The sequence below is a fragment of the Amia ocellicauda genome, chromosome 7, assembly GCF_036373705.1.
Source record: "Amia ocellicauda isolate fAmiCal2 chromosome 7, fAmiCal2.hap1, whole genome shotgun sequence".
Taxonomy (NCBI): Eukaryota; Metazoa; Chordata; class Actinopteri; order Amiiformes; family Amiidae; genus Amia; species Amia ocellicauda.
In genome coordinates this window covers 3,532,803-3,556,576 of record NC_089856.1, presented here as the reverse complement: position 1 = coordinate 3,556,576, position 23,774 = coordinate 3,532,803, and the positions used below count along the sequence as shown (strand labels likewise).

The 23,774-nt window shown below is 44.7% G+C and overlaps 2 protein-coding genes and 1 long non-coding RNA gene across 4 annotated transcripts; all 3 read right to left on the bottom strand.

Annotated features, from left to right (window-relative positions):
• Nucleotides 1–933: 933 nt before the first annotated feature.
• LOC136753796 (outer dynein arm-docking complex subunit 3) lies at nucleotides 934–10,790 on the bottom strand. Its single transcript, XM_066710186.1, has 8 exons — nucleotides 10,707–10,790; nucleotides 10,118–10,265; nucleotides 9,431–9,522; nucleotides 7,911–8,071; nucleotides 3,570–3,726; nucleotides 2,680–2,823; nucleotides 2,130–2,205; nucleotides 934–1,484 (listed from the first exon to the last, which is right to left on the bottom strand). The coding sequence occupies exons 1-8, from the start codon at nucleotides 10,788–10,790 to the stop codon at nucleotides 1,348–1,350; spliced, it is 999 nt and encodes a 332-aa protein (XP_066566283.1). The 3' UTR covers nucleotides 934–1,347.
• Nucleotides 10,791–11,370: 580 nt separating this feature from the next.
• Nucleotides 11,371–12,659, bottom strand: LOC136752549 (uncharacterized). The gene is made up of 3 exons (XR_010817313.1): nucleotides 12,460–12,659; nucleotides 11,646–11,812; nucleotides 11,371–11,559 (listed from the first exon to the last, which is right to left on the bottom strand). It is a non-coding gene; the product is annotated as an uncharacterized LOC136752549 (long non-coding RNA).
• Nucleotides 12,660–14,487: 1,828 nt separating this feature from the next.
• LOC136752547 (outer dynein arm-docking complex subunit 3) lies at nucleotides 14,488–21,929 on the bottom strand. Of its 2 annotated transcripts, none has more exons than XM_066707965.1 (7): nucleotides 21,770–21,929; nucleotides 21,106–21,218; nucleotides 20,709–20,804; nucleotides 19,313–19,419; nucleotides 17,553–17,709; nucleotides 15,543–15,683; nucleotides 14,488–14,796 (listed from the first exon to the last, which is right to left on the bottom strand). In XM_066707965.1, the coding sequence occupies exons 2-7, from the start codon at nucleotides 21,157–21,159 to the stop codon at nucleotides 14,761–14,763; spliced, it is 591 nt and encodes a 196-aa protein (XP_066564062.1). In that variant the 5' UTR covers nucleotides 21,160–21,218; nucleotides 21,770–21,929; the 3' UTR covers nucleotides 14,488–14,760. The 2 variants fall into 2 exon arrangements, with proteins under 2 accessions (XP_066564062.1, XP_066564061.1); XM_066707964.1 differs by having other exon boundaries at nucleotides 14,488–14,799; nucleotides 21,770–21,928.
• Between the last annotated feature and the right edge of the window lie 1,845 nt (nucleotides 21,930–23,774).

The window sequence follows — 23,774 nt, the reverse complement described above, 5'->3', positions numbered from 1 at the left end:
AAATATTTAACAGGGATTATTATATTCTCACAACAGAGCAGCAGTAGTAAGTGTTGAGATGAATGGACAGGGCTTTAATGGATGTATGACTTACTTTCTGAACTCCATGCTGCCGTCTTCCTCTGCAAAACAGGTTGAGAAGGGTCGGTGCCATCCAGGTCATCTGTGTGGGGGGTGCTTTACATGTATGATTCATGCCTTATTAATGACTTCACAGTTTCATCACACGTTACAAAGCTTATGAGAAAAATACATCTCAGTATATAGTGTATGCGTCTCAGTAAAGTGTATGCGTCTCAGTATATAGTGTATGCATCCCAGTATGTAGTGTGTGCGTCTCAGTATGTAGTGTATGTGTCTCAGTATGTAGTGTATGTGTCTCAGTATATAGTGTATGCGTCTCAGTATGTAGTGTATGTGTCTCAGTATGTAGTGTATGTGTCTCAGTATATAGTGTATGCGTCTCAGTATGTAGTGTATGTGTCTCAGTATATAGTGTATGCGTCTCAGTATATAGTGTATGCGTCTCAGTATATAGTGTATGTGTCTCAGTATATAGTGTATGTGTCTCAGTATGTAGTGTATGTGTCTCAGTATAGTGTATGCGTCTCAGTATAGTGTATGCGTCTCAGTTTGTAGTGTATTATGTCCCTAATGGCGCCTCATAGTGCAGTGCCTGAACCTCAGCCTGTTGACAGGTCCACCAAAATGTGTTAACAAGACCCCATTACTGTTAACTAATGCACAAGGAACACTAGTAATGCATTGGCAAGTCATGAACAGTTTGCACTACATCAGGCACTTCCAGAAGGGTTAACGAATTCACTAATTAGCTTTGTAACGTGTGATGAAACTGTGAAGTCATTAATAAGGCATGAATCATACATGTAAAGCACCCCCCACACAGATGACCTGGATGGCACCGACCCATCTCAACCTGTTTTGCAGAGGAGGACGGCAGCATGGAGTTCAGAAAGTAAGTCATACATCCATTAAAGCCCTGTCCATTCATCTCAACACTTACTACTGCTGCTCTGTTGTGAGAATATAATAATCCCTGTTAAATATTTGGACAATACAGACAAATCAACTAAAGCATATTAAAGACCGCGACTAAACTCTGACCAAGAGAAGAATGGTCAGAGTTCATTATTCGTATATTCATTATCAAGTACGCAATAGCGAACATGAAGCGGTGGTAGAAACTCAACTAAATCCAGCCCCCTTTACCCTAGTAGGCTGTGAAAGTCAACATAAATCAACTGTGGTGCCAGATTATAAACTGGAGGAGAGTGGGAGTGGAAGAACCCAATTAGGAATCAAGAACTGATAAATACTGTAGGGCTACTAATTGCCCTTCTTCTTCTTCTTCTTGCTCCTCTTCTCCTTCCCCTTGGTCTGGGAGTCGACGATGCGCTGCGACTGGCGCTCCAGCATGTCGCGCGTGAACACTTCTGGTTCGTCCTCGTCACTGTCCTCTTCTTCTACGACACAGCAGGGGACAGAAGAGGGTCACACGCCGGAAGGGGGGAACTTTTATCAGAACCGCTCAGTACAAATGGGTCTGCTCTGGCCCTGGATAGTGGCTTTGAAAGCTCTAGCAAGCTCAGCGAGAGATGTTACAACTGTGACAAAAAGCACTCTGTTACACACGCTGCTTCCAGAGGTGTCGGAAATATGATGTTAGTGGAAATCAACGCAAGGAAAGAGAAAATGACATTAATGGTAACGTGTCCTATTTCAGTCTCAGCCCCTGGATTGGTTAAATGCCTTGGCTTTAAAAACGCCCGATCCCAAATACTTCATCACCACAGTCACTCTTTCATCAAGACTGGCATTGAGACAGCTACTGCATTACTCAAACCAGGCTCGGCACTGAAACGTGATAAGACTCTGTAACTATTCAGGGAAGAATGAGAAAAATGGAACATGCGGACCAGATACAGATCCCAGACCTGCAGCTCGGCGATTGCTCTGATAACAGGGTCAGACGCAGGACAGAGCTACGATTACGACACTGCTCGACTGAAGCCGGGGTTCAGGACTCCCTCGGCACAAGGCAACGTTGTTTTGGATATTATTTAGAAAGTCGTGTCAGCGCCGGGCGGCGGCGGGTTCAAGTCACTCACCGTCATCGCTCTGTATCTCGGGGAGTTTGATCCTTATGTTGTAGTACGGGATAAAATGTGCGATGCTGGCGAGGAACTAGAAACAAGCAATGGCAGATTACACACCAGGTTACACGCCCACAGTTCAACAGGAGCCCAAAAACGCTCAACAATGTTAAATGTTAACAATGTTAACAATGCATAAAACAATAAATAATCAGTTTGAGTAAATAAATGCATAATCACTGAATCCTGGACTCGGGTAGTAGTCGTTTAGATCCCGTGTTTAGTGGAAGACAGCATTGGCCAAGAGATTACGCAGGCTACAGTTGGACATATAGCAATCTGTGCCCTGTCAGAATCGTCCACCGGTGTACAGATGTTTCGGGCTGATAGTCGCAGGCTGTAGCTGCCGCCGGCCTGGATTCCAGGTCAGCAACAGGGTCTTTTGCTTACAATGTAACCAAGACATTTACATCTCATGGTCCATTTGTCTCAGGTATCTGCATCTGGTGATTAAGTCCCCAGATCTGTCCTCTGTGTAGGTGCACTGCGGCGGCGCTCCTCTCACCTTCTTCTCGTTCATCTCTTTCATGATGGCACCGAGTTCTTTGCCCTTCAGCTCCTCCATCAGCAGCAGCACTTTCTGCGCCGCCTGGGAGAGGAGCTCCTCCGAGGACAGGGGCACGGGGGCGGCCGGGACGTGGCTCTTGGGCTGTGGAGAGACAGAGACAGAGGGAGGGACAGAGACAGAGGGACAGAGACAGAGGGAAGGGAGAGGGACAGAGAGAGAGAAATAAATGTGTGATTAAGTGAGATCCCTCGCCGTCCCTCCAGACCTTCTTTCCAAATTTCAGCTGGAAATTTACATTAAGATGTCTATGGGCATAGAATGGGTCTTAACTACCCCTGTCCTAGATGTGCGAAATGCCTAGAAATGCCTAGCTTTGTACTCCACAGATCAGTTCCTCTGATTCATCAACTCAAACTCCAATTACGGCACCCACTACATGCAATTTGACCCAGACACTGCAGTCCTGATTTCTTTCTCCATAAGCCTGGTTTAAACACACACAGGCAGGTAGCTGCTGCGTACAAAATACATGCACTGTTTACATTCAAACATGTCGATGTTGCTGCTACAGACGGACACTGGCTTCAAAACACAACGCTGATGGAAGACTTTCCACTTTACAAATCGTACACTAGTACAGTGTACTATTCTAGTTTCCCATTCTAACTTTCCAGGCATTGTTTTTAGTCACTAAAGGCTCATTTGTGGACAGCTGAACCACAGTGTCAGACAGCTCTCCTCCCCGTGTCAAACCACTATAGTAGATCTCCGCAGTGCCCTTTCACTTCCAGCTTTCTACAAGCTGGGCTCTGTGGTCCAGGAGCCACTAATCTGTGTGCCGGGCCGGCTGCAGATCTCTCCGCGGGGAGAAAGGGGGCGGGGCTTACCTGCTTGATGTGGTCCAGCATGTTACTCAGGTGCTTCACCCCGATGGTCACTGCATTCAGGGTGCGGGTCACCTGCTGAGAATTCTCTTGGAATGCGTATCGTTGCTTTTCCACGGCCCTCAGGCGAGCCTTGGCCTCCTCCACCATCTGCTGCTCACTGTGGGAGACGGGCATAGAGAGAGACCCCATTAACCAGGGCTAGCCCCAACCCCCCCCGCCAAACAACATGTAAATAGACAGGCAACAAAAGACACTGAGGCACGACCCTGAACCGAAATTCGGCGAGTTGGCATGACGTCTGCACGCCTGGTCAGAATCGACTACCGCTGTCGAGTTCTTTAAACAGTAGCTTTCTGTTTTGTATTTTGCTTGTGTGGCTGTGAGGAAGTATTGTATTCATTTATTTTTGTTTGACTGAATCAATGGAAAAGCTGTAATTTATTTGGATGATCATAAGTCACTAGACTCCTGCAAGGCTTTGATCAGTGCAACTGGGGGATTTTTTCCAACAGAGCGCTCAAATACATAATTGAACCCTTAATTGAACTAATAAATTCCTAAACCAGAGCCTTTTAATTGTTTTAAACAGTAGGGGGTTTAAGTTAAGTATAGAATTGTATGAGGAACTTATTAAAGAACCAGCTCTTTCATTGCACAATTTAAAAAATGTAATCTAAGCAGATTGTTACTTGATTAAGGTTCAATTAATAAATTGAGAACTTGGTTGGAACAAAACCCAGCAGGGTAGGGCGTCCTCCAGGACCAGGGATGGGAACCATTGATATAAGTGAGCAAGGGATTTAGATATAATTTTTTACTCAATGCTGGGGCAGGAAGAAACAGCTTATCCAGCTGTGTGCAGCTGTGCTTCCGGGTTTAACAATGGTTTAGAAACAGAAGAGTTCGTAAACTGAGATAGCTTATACAGGATCCCTTACTTATGACGAAAGGCGCTGAATACACAGTTGTCACTGTATTATTCGACACACAGGAGATGGGGGCGGAAGGGCACTGAGGCAAACTGAGAATAGACAGACAGTACAACTGCAGGGGATGGTGCACAGCTAAATACCTCTGAGGAACAGTCAGCAGAAGGAGGCTTTAACAATACACACGAGGACACAGCAACCCTGGGCTCAGTGTACAGGAGCCACACACAATGAAACACACACTCAACTCCTGTGTTAGCCTTCAAGCACCAGATACACAAAGCGTTGCTGGGCAGCCCTGAGATTTTGATCAAAATGGAAAAAGAGACAAATGCAAGAGCGGCACGACCAAGAAAAAGCATGCAAATGATGCCCACTGCACAACATACAGTCAGGGCAAGGGAGGCAACGAAAACAAACAAACAAAACGGCAGGCCAGGATTTCGAAGGGGATTTTCAGGGCACGAACTGGTTTATCTCCAATCACAGTTGCAATCATCAGTGAGGCTCATGGGATCGCTCTAAAAGTCACATGACTGAATCACCATGTGATTTGGCTTTGTATGTATTTACAAGTTGCCAGACAGAGACAGGAGACTACAGGTGAGAGGCAGCCATCTTTTTGTTGGACTAGTTTCAGACCAGTCTTAGCATTGCTCATTTTGTTTTAAGTTTGCCTTAATTGAAGTTAACATTGTCTGTAGTTTGCCTAAATTGAAACCAATTCATTTCAGCTGCTGAGTTGGTGAAAATAAATAGGTTGTAGCAAGGAGATTTAGTCAAGGACTAGCAGGACTTGTGTTGCAGGAGGAGCCAGGTGGGGCCAGCTAGGTGTGAATTTGGGGAAGGTAGACAAAAGCGACTTAAAGCAGCTGTTGAGAGAGCTGCGCTGTTTCTCCGTGACAAAAAGTTAAGCAGTTAGGGACTAGGGAACAGGAACCAAGAGACTTAGGGGAAAAAGAAAAAAGGCAAAAAAAAAATTAGAAGCATGTGGCCACTACAGTGTCAGGTTTGCAGAATGATTGCCTTCCTGAGCTTTGAGGCATTCTTTCAAAAAACAAGGACCAAGTCTAAAACAATGGTCTACAATTTTAGAAAAGCAAACCTTGATGGTATGAGGCGGCATTTAGAAGAGGTAGACTGGAGCACACTGGATACAGAGTCAGTTGAAAATGGATGGGTATATTTTAAAAATATACTACAGGAGAAATCTGTACCAAAATTTAGCAAATTGAGGACCAGAAAACATTGGCCCAAATGGTTTAATAGAAGTATGCAAAAAAATATCAAGAGAAAGAAAATATTGTATAGCACATACAAAAGGGATGGAGACTAAACAAAATGAAACGAATATGTTGAGCTGCAAAGAGACCTTAAGAAAGAGATCAGGAAAGCAAAGAGGGAAATAGAAAGAAACATAGCTCTTGGAGCTAAAACTAATATAAAGAGCTTTTTTCAATATTACAACAGCAAGAGGTCAATAAAGGAGGAAGTGAAACAGATAAAGGGCAAAAATGGAGGACTATAGGAAAACGAACAAGATGTGGCAAATGTTCTAAATGAGTATTTCACAGAGGTTTTTACAAAAGAAAAAAACGATAACATGCCACAGGTTGACAATCAGTCAAACCCTAAGAGAGATCAGGATAAATGAGGAGGAGGTACTAAAGGGACTAGCAGAATTAAAAACCAACAAATCACCTGGGCCAGATGGGATATTTCCAACAGTACTTAAAGAAATGAGGGAAATTATTTACAGGCCGCTAACTCAATTATTCCAAATGACACTTAGAACAGGGGATGTGCCAACTGACTGGAAGACAGCAAGTGTCAAACCAATCCACAAGAAAGGGGACAAAACTGAGCCAGGAAATTACAGACCAATCAGTCTCACCTGCATCACTTGTAAAATGTTGGAAAAAATGATTAGACAGAAAATAGAAGAGCATCTCAATGAAAACCATATTCTTGGAGAATAACATGGGTTTAGACGAGGCAGATCATGTCTTACTAATTTATTAGAATTTTTTGAACATGCAACTGCAGCTGTAGATCCGGTGAAAGCATATGATATGATATACTTAGATTTCCAAAAAGCTTTTGATAAGGTTCCACACCAAAGACTGATCCTCAAATTGGAAGCTGTAGGCATTCAGGGCAATGTAAGTAGATGGATTATGAACTGGTTGATGTCTAGGAAACAGAGGGTGTCGATTAGAGGAGTCGCTTCTAACTGGAGTGAGGTTGTTAGTGGAGTTCCACAGGGATCAGTATTGGGTCAAGTGGCCTCCTCTCGTTTGTAAACTTTATTATGTTGTTATGTCAACTGGATAAGAACAGCACCACTTCTCTAACCTATTCAATTATTATTATTATTATTTGGCATGCCTCAAGAGATTAATTTTGGACATGCGTCCTTCACCCTCCTAGTCCCGGAGAGCCACAGCCCCCCAGTTTGACTCTCAAGATCAAAAGCCACAGACAGTCAGTCCTGGCCTTCAGTCATTAAGAGCTTTTGGGTGAAACGAAAAACCACAGAAACTCCTGACTCCCCAAGTCTCAGTAATGTAGGATGACCTGAACCAAGCTTGTTAACCTTTAGGCAACAGACAATATCTCATGCCCATCATAATCCACGGAAAACAAAATACACACACAAAAACAACTGATGATGTACAGACAAATTAAAGGAAAAACCCACAATAAGTGTCTCAGTAAGGTGTTGGGCACCACAAGCCGCCAGAACAGCTTCAGTGCTCTTGGCACAGATTCTACGAGTCTCTGGACTCTACTGGAGGGATAAACACCATTCTTTGAAAAGATATTCCCTCATTTGGGGATTTGATGAAGGTGGTGGAGAGCGCTGTCTAACATGTCGGTCCAGAATCTCCCATAGGTGTTCAATTGGGTTGAGATCTGGTGATTGCAAAGGCCATAGCATATGAGTCACATATGGTGAGAATATGGTGAAGGGTGACTCATCTGACTGTATCACTTTTTTACACACCTCTGTAGACCAGTGCCTATGTTTTTTGAACCATTGAACTCTCAAATTTGTATTGAGGGGTTTACGCACTGCCATCTTAATCCAAAATCGAGGTCAACTGGGCCTGTTCAGCATTTGTATACATACCACAGAGCATGATAGGATGTTAATTGCATAATTGTATCATGCAGTACACTGTTTGGAGGCATCTGCATCATTATGTTCCTCCACTCAGTTATTCAGGTTTTTCCTTTCATTTGTTATTTGTGTGACACAAGACCGAACACATAAGTGAGCACACAACAACACAGCAGGGGAAGTTCAGCCTGACGTAGTGCAAGAGATGTTTGAAAACTGGACAATTGCCCTTTGTCTGGTGACTGAACTGAAAGGGGGCGGGGGATAGGACGGTGATATAAGCAGTACCTGGAGCGCTTGGCCTGCTCTGCGTCCTTCATCTCCTTTATCTCGGCCTCCAGTCTGTTCTTCTCCTCCCTCAGTGTGAGCAGGGACTTGTTGTTGTCCTCTTTCATCTTCTCCAGACGTGTCTGAGTGCCGCGCTGAGAAGCAAAGCGCTGCACCACCTCCTACAGACAAACAGACAGACAGACAGACACCGAGACAGACACACACACACAGAGCTGAGGTCAGTCTTGGTACCAAAAAGGGTTTTTCTGCCACAATTACATTAGCCATCTCTTCCGCATCCCCTCCGTTATCAGATCGATGTAGCTGGAACCCCAGTCCTAGCCGAGACCAAGACGTGAGGGTGAGCCCGTGTGAAATGACCCGTGTGGAGACGCAACCCTCACACTATTGGGAGCCTGTGTGTGTTGTCTGGGAGAGGATAAGGCTTCCCAGACGCAACAGATAACAGATAACTACTGTAACCCCTGAAAGTAATTGCTACACTAGTCAAAATGTGAAACTAAAAACTACCTAAAATGTAATCCTGACACCAGTTTCTTTATTTCAGGCTTCTAACGTGCGTCTGTGTTATGAGCTGGACTGCAGGTCAATGGCTTGCTGCCTAATGAGGCCACACCCTGCCTCGTTAAGTGTGCACTGAACTGCTCTTCACACCTCTGGAGAAAGGAGAGTATGTGTAAACATTGCCAGGTTGCCAGGCCTTTTCACGTGTGAAGAATTCAGCCAGGGTGTGAAATGCCCGAGTTTACATCCAGGACAAATTACTCCTCGTGTTATAATGAGCGACTGATCCCCACCTTTTCTTCAAATGACCCATTCATGGGCTTTGTGTTCGTAATGTTCTATTAAAAGTGCAGTCTCAATGCACTTTGCAAGACTTCTCAAAGGCAATAGTTGGCCCATGTTCTGACCACAAGACTTTTGAAACCCCAACCCAAACTGGACCCCTAACCCTGCTGTGCAAGTGACGTCAGGTGAGGCGCGCCAGCTGGACCTGGGCTCTTCATATTGTAAACCATTAGGCCGGCCCAGTCTGGGACATGCGACCTTCTCTGCTGCAGAGTGACTTATACAGGTAAGTCGCATCGTGTTGTGAGGGAGCCCTCTACTGCCCACAGAGGGGTATCGCATATGTATCACTAGTCGCCTGCAAAGAGGGAGCGATCCTGTCAGGAGACTGCAGAATAAATGCCTGTAGGTACGGGCCAAAATAAAAGCAGACCCTCATCCAGAACTGTGTTCAGTCATGAGAAAACACCACAAGAGCGACTGCTGAACTTCATATCCAGAATCGGTCAGGTTTTGAGAACAGGAGACCAGAGGCACCTCTACACAGAGAGAGGTGGGGGGTGGAACAAGCCCACAGTTTGGGATGATTCTCAAATGGAGGCGACTCTCGGGTCAAAGTGCCGAGCAGCCCGGGTTTATCTCCAGTGGTTTACAAATATTAATAATCAACACAGGCCCATCCGAAGCCACAAGGCAGGAAGGAAAGAGTGTAGCCTAAACCCTCTCACCGGTAAGGGCTCAGGCCGCTGCTTCTCGTCCTGCTGCTGGAGCTGCAGAATCATGTCCTTGTACTGCTCATAGTTCGCAGTCTTGTCCCCCTCTGGAAATCAGACATTATCTTTATAGCAGCACAGACCAGGTTTGATTACATTAGGATTATGTAGATTTTGGCCATTCATATAGACAGTAGTGGACACACACACACACACACACACACACACACACACACACACACACACACACACACACACACACACACGTTCATCTTGAAAACAGTGACATCTAAAACTTTTCTTCGCAGATCCATGAGGCTTTCAATTGACTGACTTCAATATAGTGACAAAAGCCGGCTGTAGTCAAGTTGTTCACATCCAGGTCTGTTAAAATCCTGCTTTACACTGCGCACAGGGACAGTGTCCGGCTGCTTAACTGAACTAATTACAGTGACTAAAGCAGGCTTTCATGACAGCAGAGAGATTTCCCAAACCGAGCAGAGGCGCTGTGGGGAACCTGAACAGACACCGTGTCCACATGGCGCATGGAGGATAACTAGCAACTGTGCGGCTCCTACTGTCTCTTTAAGTCCAGTGACGTTTCCGACAGAAGCTGCAACAGCGACGTCGCTCTTGCTGGTTTTGATACAGATGTGAGCGGATCAATGGCTGCCCTGCTTCAGGAGCTGCACAAACACCTACCGATTATCCGGATCCTCCTCCGCAGCTCGTCGATCTGCTCGGCGATGACGTCCTGCTCGTCGCCCGCATCACGCGTGCTCTCACGTGCAGACAGTCGGGACAAATGACGCCCCTGAGCGCGAGCCGCCGCACAGCCCCGCACCGTCGCCTAGCAACCGCCCGCCGTCGCACATACACACACGGAACGCGTGGCGCCGGGACGAGGCTCGGAGCAGTGCATGCTGGGTGTTGTAGTTTTACACGCGTACCTCTGGAGAAACGCTGCTCTCTCCCAAAGCCAAAGGAGACGCGTTTCCTCTGGAATCAGGATAGTGAGCTTTGTGCACACAATTGAAAGTAGAAAGCACCACACAGATTAAGTTATCTTTTTTTTTTTAATTAGCAGTCATAAAACGTTACGTTTTTGTAATCTGAACCCGAGGCAGTCTTCCTACCCTCACTGCCAGGATGGGGACCACGGGCACCACACTGTGACTGAACAAGCACTGACTGTGGCGACACAGCGGCAAAGACAGGGCATCGGCATTTTGAAAAAGCTTAGCACCCCACCTTCGTGTTTGTAATTCACACAAATTATTGGCAGGATCACCTCCTTGCTGGACGCCACCACAGTCTCCCTCAATAGGTGGTCTCTCGTCACAATGAGGACGTCTCTCTCTGCAATAGAGCCCATTAGTCTATTCAGAGTGTAATTTAAAATGTCAAATGTATGCAAATTTCAATTAAGGGTTCAATTAAGTAATTGAGAGCTCAATTGGAACAGAAACCAGCAGGGTGGGGGGTCCTCCAGGAACAAGGTTGAGAACCACTGAGCTGAGAGCTCAGACATTTTAGTTTTAAATGAGTTCAAGTCTGATCAATAATCTACAATCTACAATTCTGTTGCAGAACACAAGTTTGTTGGAGCAATGGTACACAATCTGTAGTTCACCCCCTCTCAAGCTGATTTTGTTGTGTGTCTGGGAGCAAGGCAACTTACAATGCCTTTGGGCCTGAATGGCAGGGGGTCTGACTCCAGGTCGGTCACTCTCTTGCTCTGCTGCAGCTTTTAACAGAGTGGTCCTCTGGGGTAGGGTGACATACTGCTGCACTACAGTGGATGAACACCTGAGGGGGTAAGAGAGCCTTGTTCATCTCCATTTGGACACTTGCTAGCCCTCAAAAGGCAAAGCCCTTACAATAAAACAACAAGAAAAAAAGCCCTATATGTACAGCTTGCCCATATGAATTTGAAAGGCAGAAAATATTGCAGCTCCAGCCATTCACACAATCACACACATTCACCCAGGCAGATTTCCTAGTCCAGTACCTTCTCCTTCTGGACTTCCAGAGCCATGGCATCTCGACAATGAGCCGGTTGTAGTGAGACAGGTAGGGCAGCTCGAGGGGAGCGCACAACTGGAACTAAACTTGTCAGGTAGTTGTCTGTTTGGGATGGGCACCTGGATGGGGGGGTCATTTAGGAGTCAGTCCACTAGTCAGCAAGGTAAAAATAACTGATCCGGGAGTCGGGATGGGGAGAGCTTACCCATCTAACAGGAGGTCCGACTGGGGAGAGGATGAGAGGGCCAGAGGTGTTGACCCAGCAGTCTTCCAGAGTCAGGATGATGTTGGGGTCAGTCCTCTCCAGGATCCACAATCACCGGGTCCCACGGGACTTTGGTCATGGGATAATTCTGGTCACCATTAGAAGAACTATACGACAGGTAATGCTTACAATACTGGATACGCCCACAGTGTAGCACCGTCATCACTTGTCAGTGCTGTCTCTAGTAACAAAACATCATATTCTTTTAAACAAATATCTAATGTAATCCATTCATGCAATAAGATTAAGTAAACACTCTCAATATGTTTTAAACAAACCTGTGTCTGTAAGTATATTTACATAATTTACACATTACAATAGCTTGGGGGTGCAGTCTGAAGACCTTAATGGTCTTGGTTGCATTGACTGTAAAAAGTTTGAACAGCGTCAGCACAACTAACTACTAACATTCTTACAGACATAAAGAATGAAAACACCATTTTAAACATTTTTCCCCCTGACAATAAGTAAATGAAACGAAAGCATACTTATTTAACTTATGAAAGACATTTCAATGAGCACAGCAGTCTTTGTTAGTTAGATAACTCTCCAAGGTCAAACAAAAGTAGTAACTTTCTCTTACAGAAATAAAGAATGAGCCCCATGATGTTAAGAAAAAATAAATACTAAAATACTAAAGTAACTTTAGACATTAAATATGTATACATAATTAAGTATATGCATATTAAACCAGTAGATTTATACTTTTTCTAGTTAAATCTCCAGTCTCAGCATCTCGGGGAGTGAGACCTACCTAGCAGCACTCAAACAGAGCTCAGACAGAGGCCAGAAGGAGCAGCAGCCACAGAGGCAACAGTGAAAGAGAAGCGCAGAGGGACACACAGTCACACTAGTCACACCGGATCATGTGTCAATCAAGCAGGTCTTCAGTGCGACAGGGATACACACTGTTGCTGTTTTTCCACCCACAACAAAAAGGTGCAGAAAAATAGAGATGGACTAGAAATAAGGAAAACAGACAAATAAATAACAAACGTAATGTAATGTTTGGGTCCAGGAGGTGGTGAAGAGATCCCTCCTTTAATAATAATTTGACTGGAATCAGACTGGTTAATATCAACGGGTTTTATTCACACACTTCAATCACGCAGCTCTCTTTTCTCCCTCACTACAACTCCTCTTTCTATCATAAACTTCATGTCTTCATCAACCTGTTCGATGTGTCCCTGTATACACATTAAATTAGTATTGTTTTAATGACCTCCTTGATTTCTTTACACTCCGAGTCATCCAAAGTTTTGCTAAAAAGGTCTGATGTGATCGCACTGGGGAGAATTCGGTGGGGGAGGAGAGTCCAGCTAAAAATATAAAAAATAATAAAAAATAAAAGGTCAGGCTTCTGCCGAGACCAGCCTGTCGGGACCAAAAGGTTAAAAGCTGCGAGGAATCCGGCCCCGTACATTCACAGCCGCTCTCTTATCTTAACTCCATGACACAGATCTGTCAGAGCAGACCGAACAGCACAATGTGACATTAAAACAGTACAAATGCAGGGTGTCTGTCTAGTTAGTTAGATAGTTGTATTAATTCTCAGCATTGACACTGTTAAGGCTGTACAGAAACACGTGAGAACTGTAAGGTCTTGATGTTTTTATTTTTCCTCACCAAGGTATTATCAATTCCATACAGGATCGGTAAACTAAATGAAAATAAAATTAAATGTTTGTGCTTTAAAATATTAATTTTATTTTACATTTGTATTGATTTTGATTACAAATAACTTAAAGAATACCTAAACTGACCAACCACCACCGCCTGGTCAGGAAGAAAGGTTTCTGTGAGCGCTAAAGTCAAATTAAACTTTCCAAAGAGCGACATTAAAAATAAACCAAGTTCAAAGTGTAAAGATTGCATCTAAGAGGGGGTGAAATTAAATGACTATGAGATTGAACAGATTAATAATTGTAAGAATACGGAGCATCTTAATGGTTTCCTTGAATTCATGGCGACAGTTAATGAACTGGCATGGCTAGTAATCCTGGTTGAACATTATTCAAAATACAACACCAGTCACTGTCTGGAGCGTTACACAAATTGGGGGACAGGATTTCTCAGGCTTTAAGGAGATTGAACCACAAGACAATGGCTTGCAAATGCTTATTAGGCAGTGTTGTTAATGTTTTAATTGATATTTAATTGATTTCACTATACTGGTATAAATAACGCAGCCCAGTCTCAGGAGAGAAACGTCAACAGGCTGAGGTTCAGGCACTGCACTGTTTTCTGCTGGAAAGACGTCAGCTGGACCCATTCAGTATGCATTTCAGTATATAGTGTATGCATCTCAGTATGTAGTGTGTGCGTCTCAGTATATAGCGTATGTGTCTCAGTATGTAGTGTATGTGTCTCAGTATGTAGTGTGTGCGTCTCAGTATATAGCGTATGTGTCTCAGTATGTAGTGTATGTGTCTCAGTATGTAGTGTATGCATCTCAGTATATAGTGTATGTGTCTCAGTATGTAGTGTATGCGTCTCAGTATATAGTGTATGTGTCTCAGTATGTAGTGTATGCGTCTCAGTATATAGTGTGTGCGTCTCAGTATATAGTGTATGCATCTCAGTATATAGTGTATGTGTCTCAGTATGTAGTGTATGCGTCCCAGTATGTAGTGTATGTACCAGAGGATGAATTATGTCCCTAATGACGTCTCATAGTGCAGTGCCTGAACCTCAGCCTGTTGACGTTTCTATCCTGAGACTTGCTGCGTTATTTATACCAGTATAGTGAAATCAATTAAATATCAATTAAAACTTTAACAACACTGCCTAATAAGCATTTGCAAGCCATTGTCTTTGAAAGTTTGCACTAAATCCAGCCCATTTTACCCTAGTAGGCTGTGAAATTCAACATAGATCAACTGTGGTGCCAGATTATAAACTGGAGGAGAGTGGGAGTGGAAGAACCCAATTAGGAATCAAGAACTGATAAATACTGTAGGGCTACTAATTGCCTTCTTCTTCTTGCTCCTCTTCTCCTTCCCCTTGGTGTGGTAGGCGACGATGCGCTGGGACTGGCGCTCCAGCATGTCGCGCTTCAGTACTTCCGGGTCATCCTCGCCACTGTCCTCTTCTTCTACGACACAGCAGGGGACAGAAGAGGGTCACACGCCGGAAGGGGGGAACTTTTATCAGAACCGCTCAGTACAAATGGGTCTGCTCTGGCCCTGGATAGTGGCTTTGAAAGCTCTAGCAAGCTCAGCGAGAGATGTTACAACTGTGACAAAAAGCACTCTGTTACACACGCTGCTTCCAGAGGTGTCGGAAATATGATGGTAGTGGAAAACAATGCAAGCAAACACTCAGTGTCATATATCTGCATCTCGGGGAGTTTGATCCCTATGTTGTAGTATGGGATATTATTTTCGATTCTGGCGAGGAACTAGAAACAAGCGTATGCAGATTACACACACCGTTCAACAGGAGCCCAAGAACGCTCACGAATGTTCATAAAACATAAAATAATCAGTTTGAGTAAATAAATGCATAATCACTAAATCCTGGACTCAGGTAGTAGTCGTTTAGATCCCGTGTTTAGTGGAAGACAGCGTTGGCCAAGAGATTATGCAGGCCACGGTTGGACATACAGAAATCTGTGCCCTGTCAGAATCATCCACCGGTGTACAGATGTTTCGGGCTGATAGTCGCAGGCTGTGGGTGCCGACAGCCTGGATTCCAGGACGGCAACAGGGTCTTTTGCTTACGATGTAACCAAGACATTTACATCTCATGGTCCATTTGTCTCAGGTATCTGCATCTGGTGATTAAGTCCCCAGATCTGTCCTCTGTGTAGGTGCACTGCGGCGGCGCTCCTCTCACCTTCTTCTGGTGATCACCGAGGTCTCTGCCCTTCAGCTCCTCTATCATCAGCAGCACTTTCTGCACTGCCTGGGAGAGGAGCTCATGCACATCCTCCTCCGAGGACGGGGGTACGGGGGCGTCCGGGACGTAGCTCTTAGGCTGTGGAGAGACAGAGACAAATGTAGGGACATACAGAGGGACAGAGACAGAGAGAGAGCAGGGTTCGTACAGCTTTTCAAAAGTCAAATTCAAGCACTTTTCAAGTACTTTCAAGGTGCAAGGTCAAAGATTTTCCAGCACCTCACAGCCTTGGTGAACTAAACCTTCTCATCTAAAATGCACACTTTTCTGCACTGAACTAAGCACATGAAATTATAATTTCACCACACTATTAGATGTTATTATGCTGTAACAGCAAAATTGTTTCATGAGAGCCTTCATGTACACTTGGCATTGTGTTGTTACCTGGCTAAAATCAGGTTGATATTAAATCAATATAAATCCATCTTGCAATCAGTCAAAATTAGTGAACACCAATACACAATTGTTTTAAACATGCAAAACATAAAAAGCTACATCAACACTTTTCTGTATTGAACTTCCATGTACATTCAAGGAGCAAATGTAAAATAGAGCATAACAAAGTTCTACGAGTCAATCCATGTATATTCAGTATGCTCACTTACTGTCAAAACAGCATCATGTTTATTCTCTTCAATGTTCCTATATCCTTAACCTAGTAAACAGTGACGGTCTTTATGTTATGGAATCTCCCTCAGCAATAAATACTTTGCATTAGTATCTGCTGGTCTCTGCTTTTTTAATTTTCTTAAATGGAATTACACATTATAATAATTGATTTTGAATACTAAACCATCAACATGTTATTTATTTATTTATTTATATATATATATATATATATGTATTTAAAAAAATAAAAAAGCAGAGACCAGCAGATACTAATGCAAAGTATTACAATGCTATCCGCAAATGTGGACCTTGTTTTAACCAGAGTGTATATTCAATGTTATGGAGCCCCCTCCTCTGAAACGGCAGCATTGTGGCACATTTGCCTCACTGGGCGCTGATGCGCGCTGTCTCAGCGGCTCACACTCAGCGCATCAAACACACCAGCTCATCCAACAGGAGTCGCACTGGGCGCGGCATAAAGCAATCAACTGGCTCCCCAACCATTGTAGTTATATCCCCAAGATCATTCATTTAATCATTTTTCACAAAAATCCAGCACTTTATTCAAAATTCAAGCACTTTCACAACCTTGAAAATACCACATTAAAATTCAAGCATTTTCAAGGATTTCAAGCACCCGTACCAACCCTGAGAGAGGGACAGAGAGAGAGAAATAAATGTGTGATTAAGTGAGATCCCTCGCCGTCCCTCCAGACCTTCTTTCCATATTTCAGCTGGAAATTTACATTAAGATGTCTATGGGCATAGAATGGGTCTTAACTACCCCTGTCCTAGATGTGCGAAATGCCTAGAAATGCCTAGCTTTGTACTCCACAGATCAGTTCCTCTGATTCATCAACTCAAACTCCAATTACGGCACCTACTACATGCAATTTGACCCAGACACTGCAGTCCTGATTTCTTTCTCCATAAGCCTGGTTTAAACACACACAGGCAGGTAGCTGCTGCGTACAAAATACATGCACTGTTTACATTCAAACATGTCGATGTTGCTGCTACAGACAGACACTGGCTTCAAAACACAACGCTGATGGAAGACTTTCCACTTTACAAATCGTACACTAGTACAGTGTACTATTCTAGTTTCCCATTCTAACTTTCCAGGCATTGTTTTTAGTCACTAAAGGCTCATTTGTGGACAGCTGAACCACAGTGTCAGACAGCTCTCCTCCCCGTGTCAAACCACTATAGTAGATCTCCGCAGTGCCCTTTCACTTCCAGCTTTCTACAAGCTGGGCTCTGTGGTCCAGGAGCCACTAATCTGTGTGCCGGGCCGGCTGCAGATCTCTCCGCGGGGAGAAAGGGGGCGGGGCTTACCTGCTTGATGTGGTCCAGCATGTTACTCAGGTGCTTCACCCCGATGGTCACTGCATTCAGGGTGCGGGTCACCTGCTGAGAATTCTCTTGGAATGCGTATCGTTGCTTTTCCACGGCCCTCAGGCGAGCCTTGGCCTCCTCCACCATCTGCTGCTCACTGTGGGAGACGGGCATAGAGAGAGACCCCATTAACCAGGGCTAGCCCCAACCCCCCCCGCCAAACAACATGTAAATAGACAGGCAACAAAAGACACTGAGGCACGACCCTGAACCGAAATTCGGCGAGTTGGCATGACGTCTGCACGCCTGGTCAGAATCGACTACCGCTGTCGAGTTCTTTAAACAGTAGCTTTCTGTTTTGTATTTTGCTTGTGTGGCTGTGAGGAAGTATTGTATTCATTTATTTTTGTTTGACTGAATCAATGGAAAAGCTGTAATTTATTTGGATGATCATAAGTCACTAGACTCCTGCAAGGCTTTGATCAGTGCAACTGGGGGATTTTTTCCAACAGAGCGCTCAAATACATAATTGAACCCTTAATTGAACTAATAAATTCCTAAACCAGAGCCTTTTAATTGTTTTAAACAGTAGGGGGTTTAAGTTAAGTATAGAATTGTATGAGGAACTTATTAAAGAACCAGCTCTTTCATTGCACAATTTAAAAAATGTAATCTAAGCAGATTGTTACTTGATTAAGGTTCAATTAATAAATTGAGAACTTGGTTGGAACAAAACCCAGCAGGGTAGGGCGTCCTCCAGGACCAGGGATGGGAACCATTGATATAAGTGAGCAAGGGATTTAGATATAATTTTTTACTCAATGCTGGGGCAGGAAGAAACAGCTTATCCAGCTGTGTGCAGCTGTGCTTCCGGGTTTAACAATGGTTTAGAAACAGAAGAGTTCGTAAACTGAGATAGCTTATACAGGATCCCTTACTTATGACGAAAGGCGCTGAATACACAGTTGTCACTGTATTATTCGACACACAGGAGATGGGGGCGGAAGGGCACTGAGGCAAACTGAGAATAGACAGACAGTACAACTGCAGGGGATGGTGCACAGCTAAATACCTCTGAGGAACAGTCAGCAGAAGGAGGCTTTAACAATACACACGAGGACACAGCAACCCTGGGCTCAGTGTACAGGAGCCACACACAATGAAACACACACTCAACTCCTGTGTTAGCCTTCAAGCACCAGATACACAAAGGGTTGCTGGGCAGCCCTGAGATTTTGATCAAAATGGGAACAGAGACAAATGCCGTTCTCTTGGTGTCGCTACACATGCACTCGCCCCCTTGTTGAGAATATGGTGAAGGGTGACTCATCTGACCAGATCACTTTTTTACACACCTCTGTAGACCAGTGCCTATGTTTTTTGAACCATTGAACTCTCAAATTTGTATTGAGGGGTTTACGCACTGCCATCTTGATCCAAAATTGAGGTCAACTGGGCCTGTTCAGCATTTGTATACATACCACAGAGCATGATAGGATGTTAATTGCTTAATTGCATCATGCATACACCTCTTTGGAGGCATCTGCATCATTATGTTCCTCCACTCATTTATTCAGGTTTTTCCTTTCATTTGTTATTTGTGTGACACAAGACCGAACACATAAGTGAGCACACAACAACACAGCAGGGGAAGTTCAGCCTGACGTAGTGCAAGAGATGTTTGAAAACTGGACAATTGCCCTTTGTCTGGTGACTGAACTGAAGGGGGGCGGGGGATAGGACGGTGATATAAGCAGTACCTGGAGCGCTTGGCCTGCTCTGCGTCCTTCATCTCCTTTAACTCGGCCTCCAGTCTCTTCTTCTTCTCCCTCAGTCTGAGCTGGGACTTGTTGTACTTCTCTTTCATCTGCTCCAGACGTTTCGAGACAGACAGACACAGATACAGACACACACACGCATAATTGAGGTCAGTCTTGGTACCAAAAAGGGTTTATCTCTTCCACATCCCCTCCGTTATCAGATTGATGTAGCTGGAACCCCAGTCCTAGCCGAGACCAAGACGTGAGGGTGAGCCCGTGTGAAATGACCCGTGTGGAGACGCAACCCTCACACTATTGGGAGCCTGTGTGTGTTGTGAAACTAAAAACTACCTAAAATGTAACCCTGACACCAGTTTCTTTATTTCAGGCTTCTAACGTGCGTCTGTGTTATGAGCTGGACTGCAGGTCAATGGCTTGCTGCCTAATGAGGCCACACCCTGCCTCGTTAAGTGTGCACTGAACTGCTCTTCACACCTCTGGAGAAAGGAGAGTATGTGTAAACATTGCCAGGTTGCCAGGCCTTTTCACGTGTGAAGAATTCAGCCAGGGTGTGAAATGCCCGAGTTTACATCCAGGACAAATTACTCCTCGTGTTATAATGAGCGACTGATCCCCACCTTTTCTTCAAATGACCCATTCATGGGCTTTGTGTTCGTAATGTTCTATTAAAAGTGCAGTCTCAATGCACTTTGCAAGACTTCTCAAAGGCAATAGTTGGCCCATGTTCTGACCACAAGACTTTTGAAACCCCAACCCAAACTGGACCCCTAACCCTGCTGTGCAAGTGACGTCAGGTGAGGCGCGCCAGCTGGACCTGGGCTCTTCATATTGTAAACCATTAGGCCGGCCCAGTCTGGGACATGCGACCTTCTCTGCTGCAGAGTGACTTATACAGGTAAGTCGCATCGTGTTGTGAGGGAGCCCTCTACTGCCCACAGAGGGGTATCGCATATGTATCACTAGTCGCCTGCAAAGAGGGAGCGATCCTGTCAGGAGACTGCAGAATAAATGCCTGTAGGTACGGGCCAAAATAAAAGCAGACCCTCATCCAGAACTGTGTTCAGTCATGAGAAAACTCCACAAGAGCGACTGCTGAACTTCATATCCAGAATCGGTCAGGTTTTGAGAACAGGAGACCAGAGGCACCTCTACACAGAGAGAGGTGGGGGGTGGAACAAGCCCACAGTTTGGGATGATTCTCAAATGGAGGCGACTCTCGGGTCAAAGTGCCGAGCAGCCCGGCGAGCACGAGGGTTCGAACGGCTTCCTCTCATTCCTAAACTCGGTGCTCTTTTGCTCTTCCCTATACAGTCCAAGTTCAACCATTGGGCAAAGAAATAAAAAAGTCAATGATGACCCCGATTCTCACACCTACCTCCTTCTCCTCTAGTTCAGCCTGTGCATTCATCTCCTCCTTCTTGTTCCCGATCCTCTTCCTCTGTTTGCGCTCCTTGTACACTATCTCCTCCTCCTATGGTTTCCATAGATATGATTTCAGTACAGGGCAGCGTGTGGCTGAGCATCCATTTCACTTTCACAGCCATCCAGATATCAAGGCTTAGTTCCCAATCCTGGTACTACAGGCTTGTGATCAAACTGCACTCTCAATTAATTCATTGAAACCTTAATTGAACTGATAATTGGCTTCATCCCACTTCAAAAAGCTGGAGAATACGGGTTTATCTCCAGTGGTTTACAAATACTAATAATCAACACAGGCCCATCCGAAGCCACAAGGCAGGAAGGAAAGAGTGTAGCCTAAACCCTCTCACCGGTAAGGGCTCAGGCCGCTGCTTCTCGTCCTGCTGCTGGAGCTGCAGAATCATGTCCTTGTACTGCTCGATGGTGTACTGTGAGCTCACATAGATAGCAGTCTTGTTCCCCTCTGGAAATTTGGAGATAATAAGATAAGGAATATGCAGATTTTGTATAGACAGTATTCATATAGACGTCAGTGGACACACACACACACACACACACACACACACACACACACACACGTTCATCTTGAAAACAGTGACATCTAAAACTTTTCTTCGCAGATCCATGAGGCTTTCAATTGACTGACTTCAATATAGTGACAAAAGCCGGCTGTAGTCAAGTTGTTCACATCCAGGTCTGTTAAAATCCTGCTTTACACTGCGCACAGGGACAGTGTCCGGCTGCTTAACTGAACTAATTACAGTGACTAAAGCAGGCTTTCATGACAGCAGAGAGATTTCCCAAACCGAGCAGAGGCGCTGTGGGGAACCTGAACAGACACCGTGTCCACATGGCGCATGGAGGATAACTAGCAACTGTGCGGCTCCTACTGTCTCTTTAAGTCCAGTGACGTTTCCGACAGAAGCTGCAACAGCGACGTCGCTCTTGCTGGTTTTGATACAGATGTGAGCGGATCAATGGCTGCCCTGCTTCAGGAGCTGCACAAACACCTACCGATTATCCGGATCCTCCTCCGCAGCTCGTCGATCTGCTCGGCGATGACGTCCTGCTCGTCGCCCGCATCACGCGTGCTCTCACGTGCAGACAGTCGGGACAAATGACGCCCCTGAGCGCGAGCCGCCGCACAGCCCCGCACCGTCGCCTAGCAACCGCCCGCCGTCGCACATACACACACGGAACGCGTGGCGCCGGGACGAGGCTCGGAGCAGTGCATGCTGGGTGTTGTAGTTTTACACGCGTACCTCTGGAGAAACGCTGCTCTCTCCCAAAGCCAAAGGAGACGCGTTTCCTCTGGAATCAGGATAGTGAGCTTTGTGCACACAATTGAAAGTAGAAAGCACCACACAGATTAAGTTATCTAACTAAGTTAGTATTTTAGGAGGACTGTATTTTACAACCACTAGGTAGGACATTATTCACCCCGTGGTGCATACACTACATACTGAGACACATACACTACATACTGAGACACATACACTACATACTGAGACACATACACTACATACTGAGACGCATACATTATACTGAGACACATACACTACATACTGAGACACATACACTACATACTGAGACGCATACATTATACTGAGACACATACACTACATACTGAGACACATACACTACATACTGAGACGCATACATTATACTGAGACACATACACTAAATACTGAGACACATACACTACATACTGAGACGCATACACTATATACTGAGACGCATACACTATACTGAGACGCACACACTACATACTGAGACGCACACACTACATACTGAGACGCATACATTATACTGAGACACATACACTACATACTGAGACACACACACTACATACTGAGACGCATACACTATACTGAGATGCACACACTACATACTGAGACGCACACACTACATACTGAGACGCATACACTACATACTGAGACGCACACACTACATACTGAGACGCATACACTATACTGAGATGCACACACTACATACTGAGACGCACACACTACATACTGAGACGCATACACTACATACTGAGACGCATACATTATAGTGAGACACATACACTACATACTGAGACGCACACACCATATACTGAGACGCATACACTATATACTGAGACGCATACATTATACTGAGACGCACACACTACATACTGAGACGCACACACTATATACTGAGACGCATACACTATATACTGAGACGCATACATTATACTGAGACGCACACACTACATACTGAGACACACTATATACTGAGACACATACACTACATACTGAGACGCATACACTATACTGAGACACATACACTATATACTGAGACGCACACACTACATACTGAGACGCATACACTATACTGAGACACATACACTATACTGAGACGCATACACTACATACTAAGACGCATACACTACATACTGTGACGCATACACTACATACTGAGACGCATACACTATACTGAGACGCATACACTATACTGAGACGCATACACTACATACTGAGACGCACACACTACATACTGAGACGCATACATTATACTGAGACACATACACTACATACTGAGACACATACACTACATACTGAGACGCATACACTACATACTGAGACACATACACTACATACTGAGACACATACACTACATACTGAGACGCATACATTATACTGAGACACATACACTACATACTGAGACACATACACTACATACTGAGATGCATACACTATACTGAGACGCACACACTACATACTGAGACGCACACACTACATACTGAGACGCATACATTATACTGAGACACATACACTACATACTGAGACGCACACACTACATACTGAGACGCATACACTACATACTGAGACGCATACACTATACTGAGACGCACACACTACATACTGAGACACACTATATACTGAGACACATACACTACATACTGAGACGCATACACTATACTGAGACACATACACTATATACTGAGACTCACACACTACATACTGAGACGCATACACTACATACTGAGACGCAT

What these genes read in the sequence shown, in the direction of transcription:
- LOC136752547 (XM_066707964.1), bottom strand. Translation starts at nt 21,159, where the DNA reads ATGATTCTGCAGCTCCAGCAGCAGGACGAGAAGCAGCGGCCTGAGCCC. An exon ending in GAGCAGGCCAAGCGCTCCAG is followed by an intron (nt 17,710 to 19,312) that starts GTACTGCTTATA and finishes CGTCTCCCACAG; the next exon opens with TGAGCAGCAGATGGTGGAGG. An exon ending in TCGGTGATCACCAGAAGAAG is followed by an intron (nt 14,800 to 15,542) that starts GTGAGAGGAGCG and finishes GCTGTGTCGTAG; the next exon opens with AAGAAGAGGACAGTGGCGAG.
- LOC136753796 (XM_066710186.1), bottom strand. Translation starts at nt 10,790, where the DNA reads ATGGGCTCTATTGCAGAGAGAGACGTCCTCATTGTGACGAGAGACCAC. An exon ending in TGGTGGCGTCCAGCAAGGAG is followed by an intron (nt 10,266 to 10,706) that starts GTGATCCTGCCA and finishes GGCGGTTGCTAG; the next exon opens with GCGACGGTGCGGGGCTGTGC. An exon ending in TGCTGGACCACATCAAGCAG is followed by an intron (nt 2,824 to 3,569) that starts GTAAGCCCCGCC and finishes GTCTCTCCACAG; the next exon opens with CCCAAGAGCCACGTCCCGGC.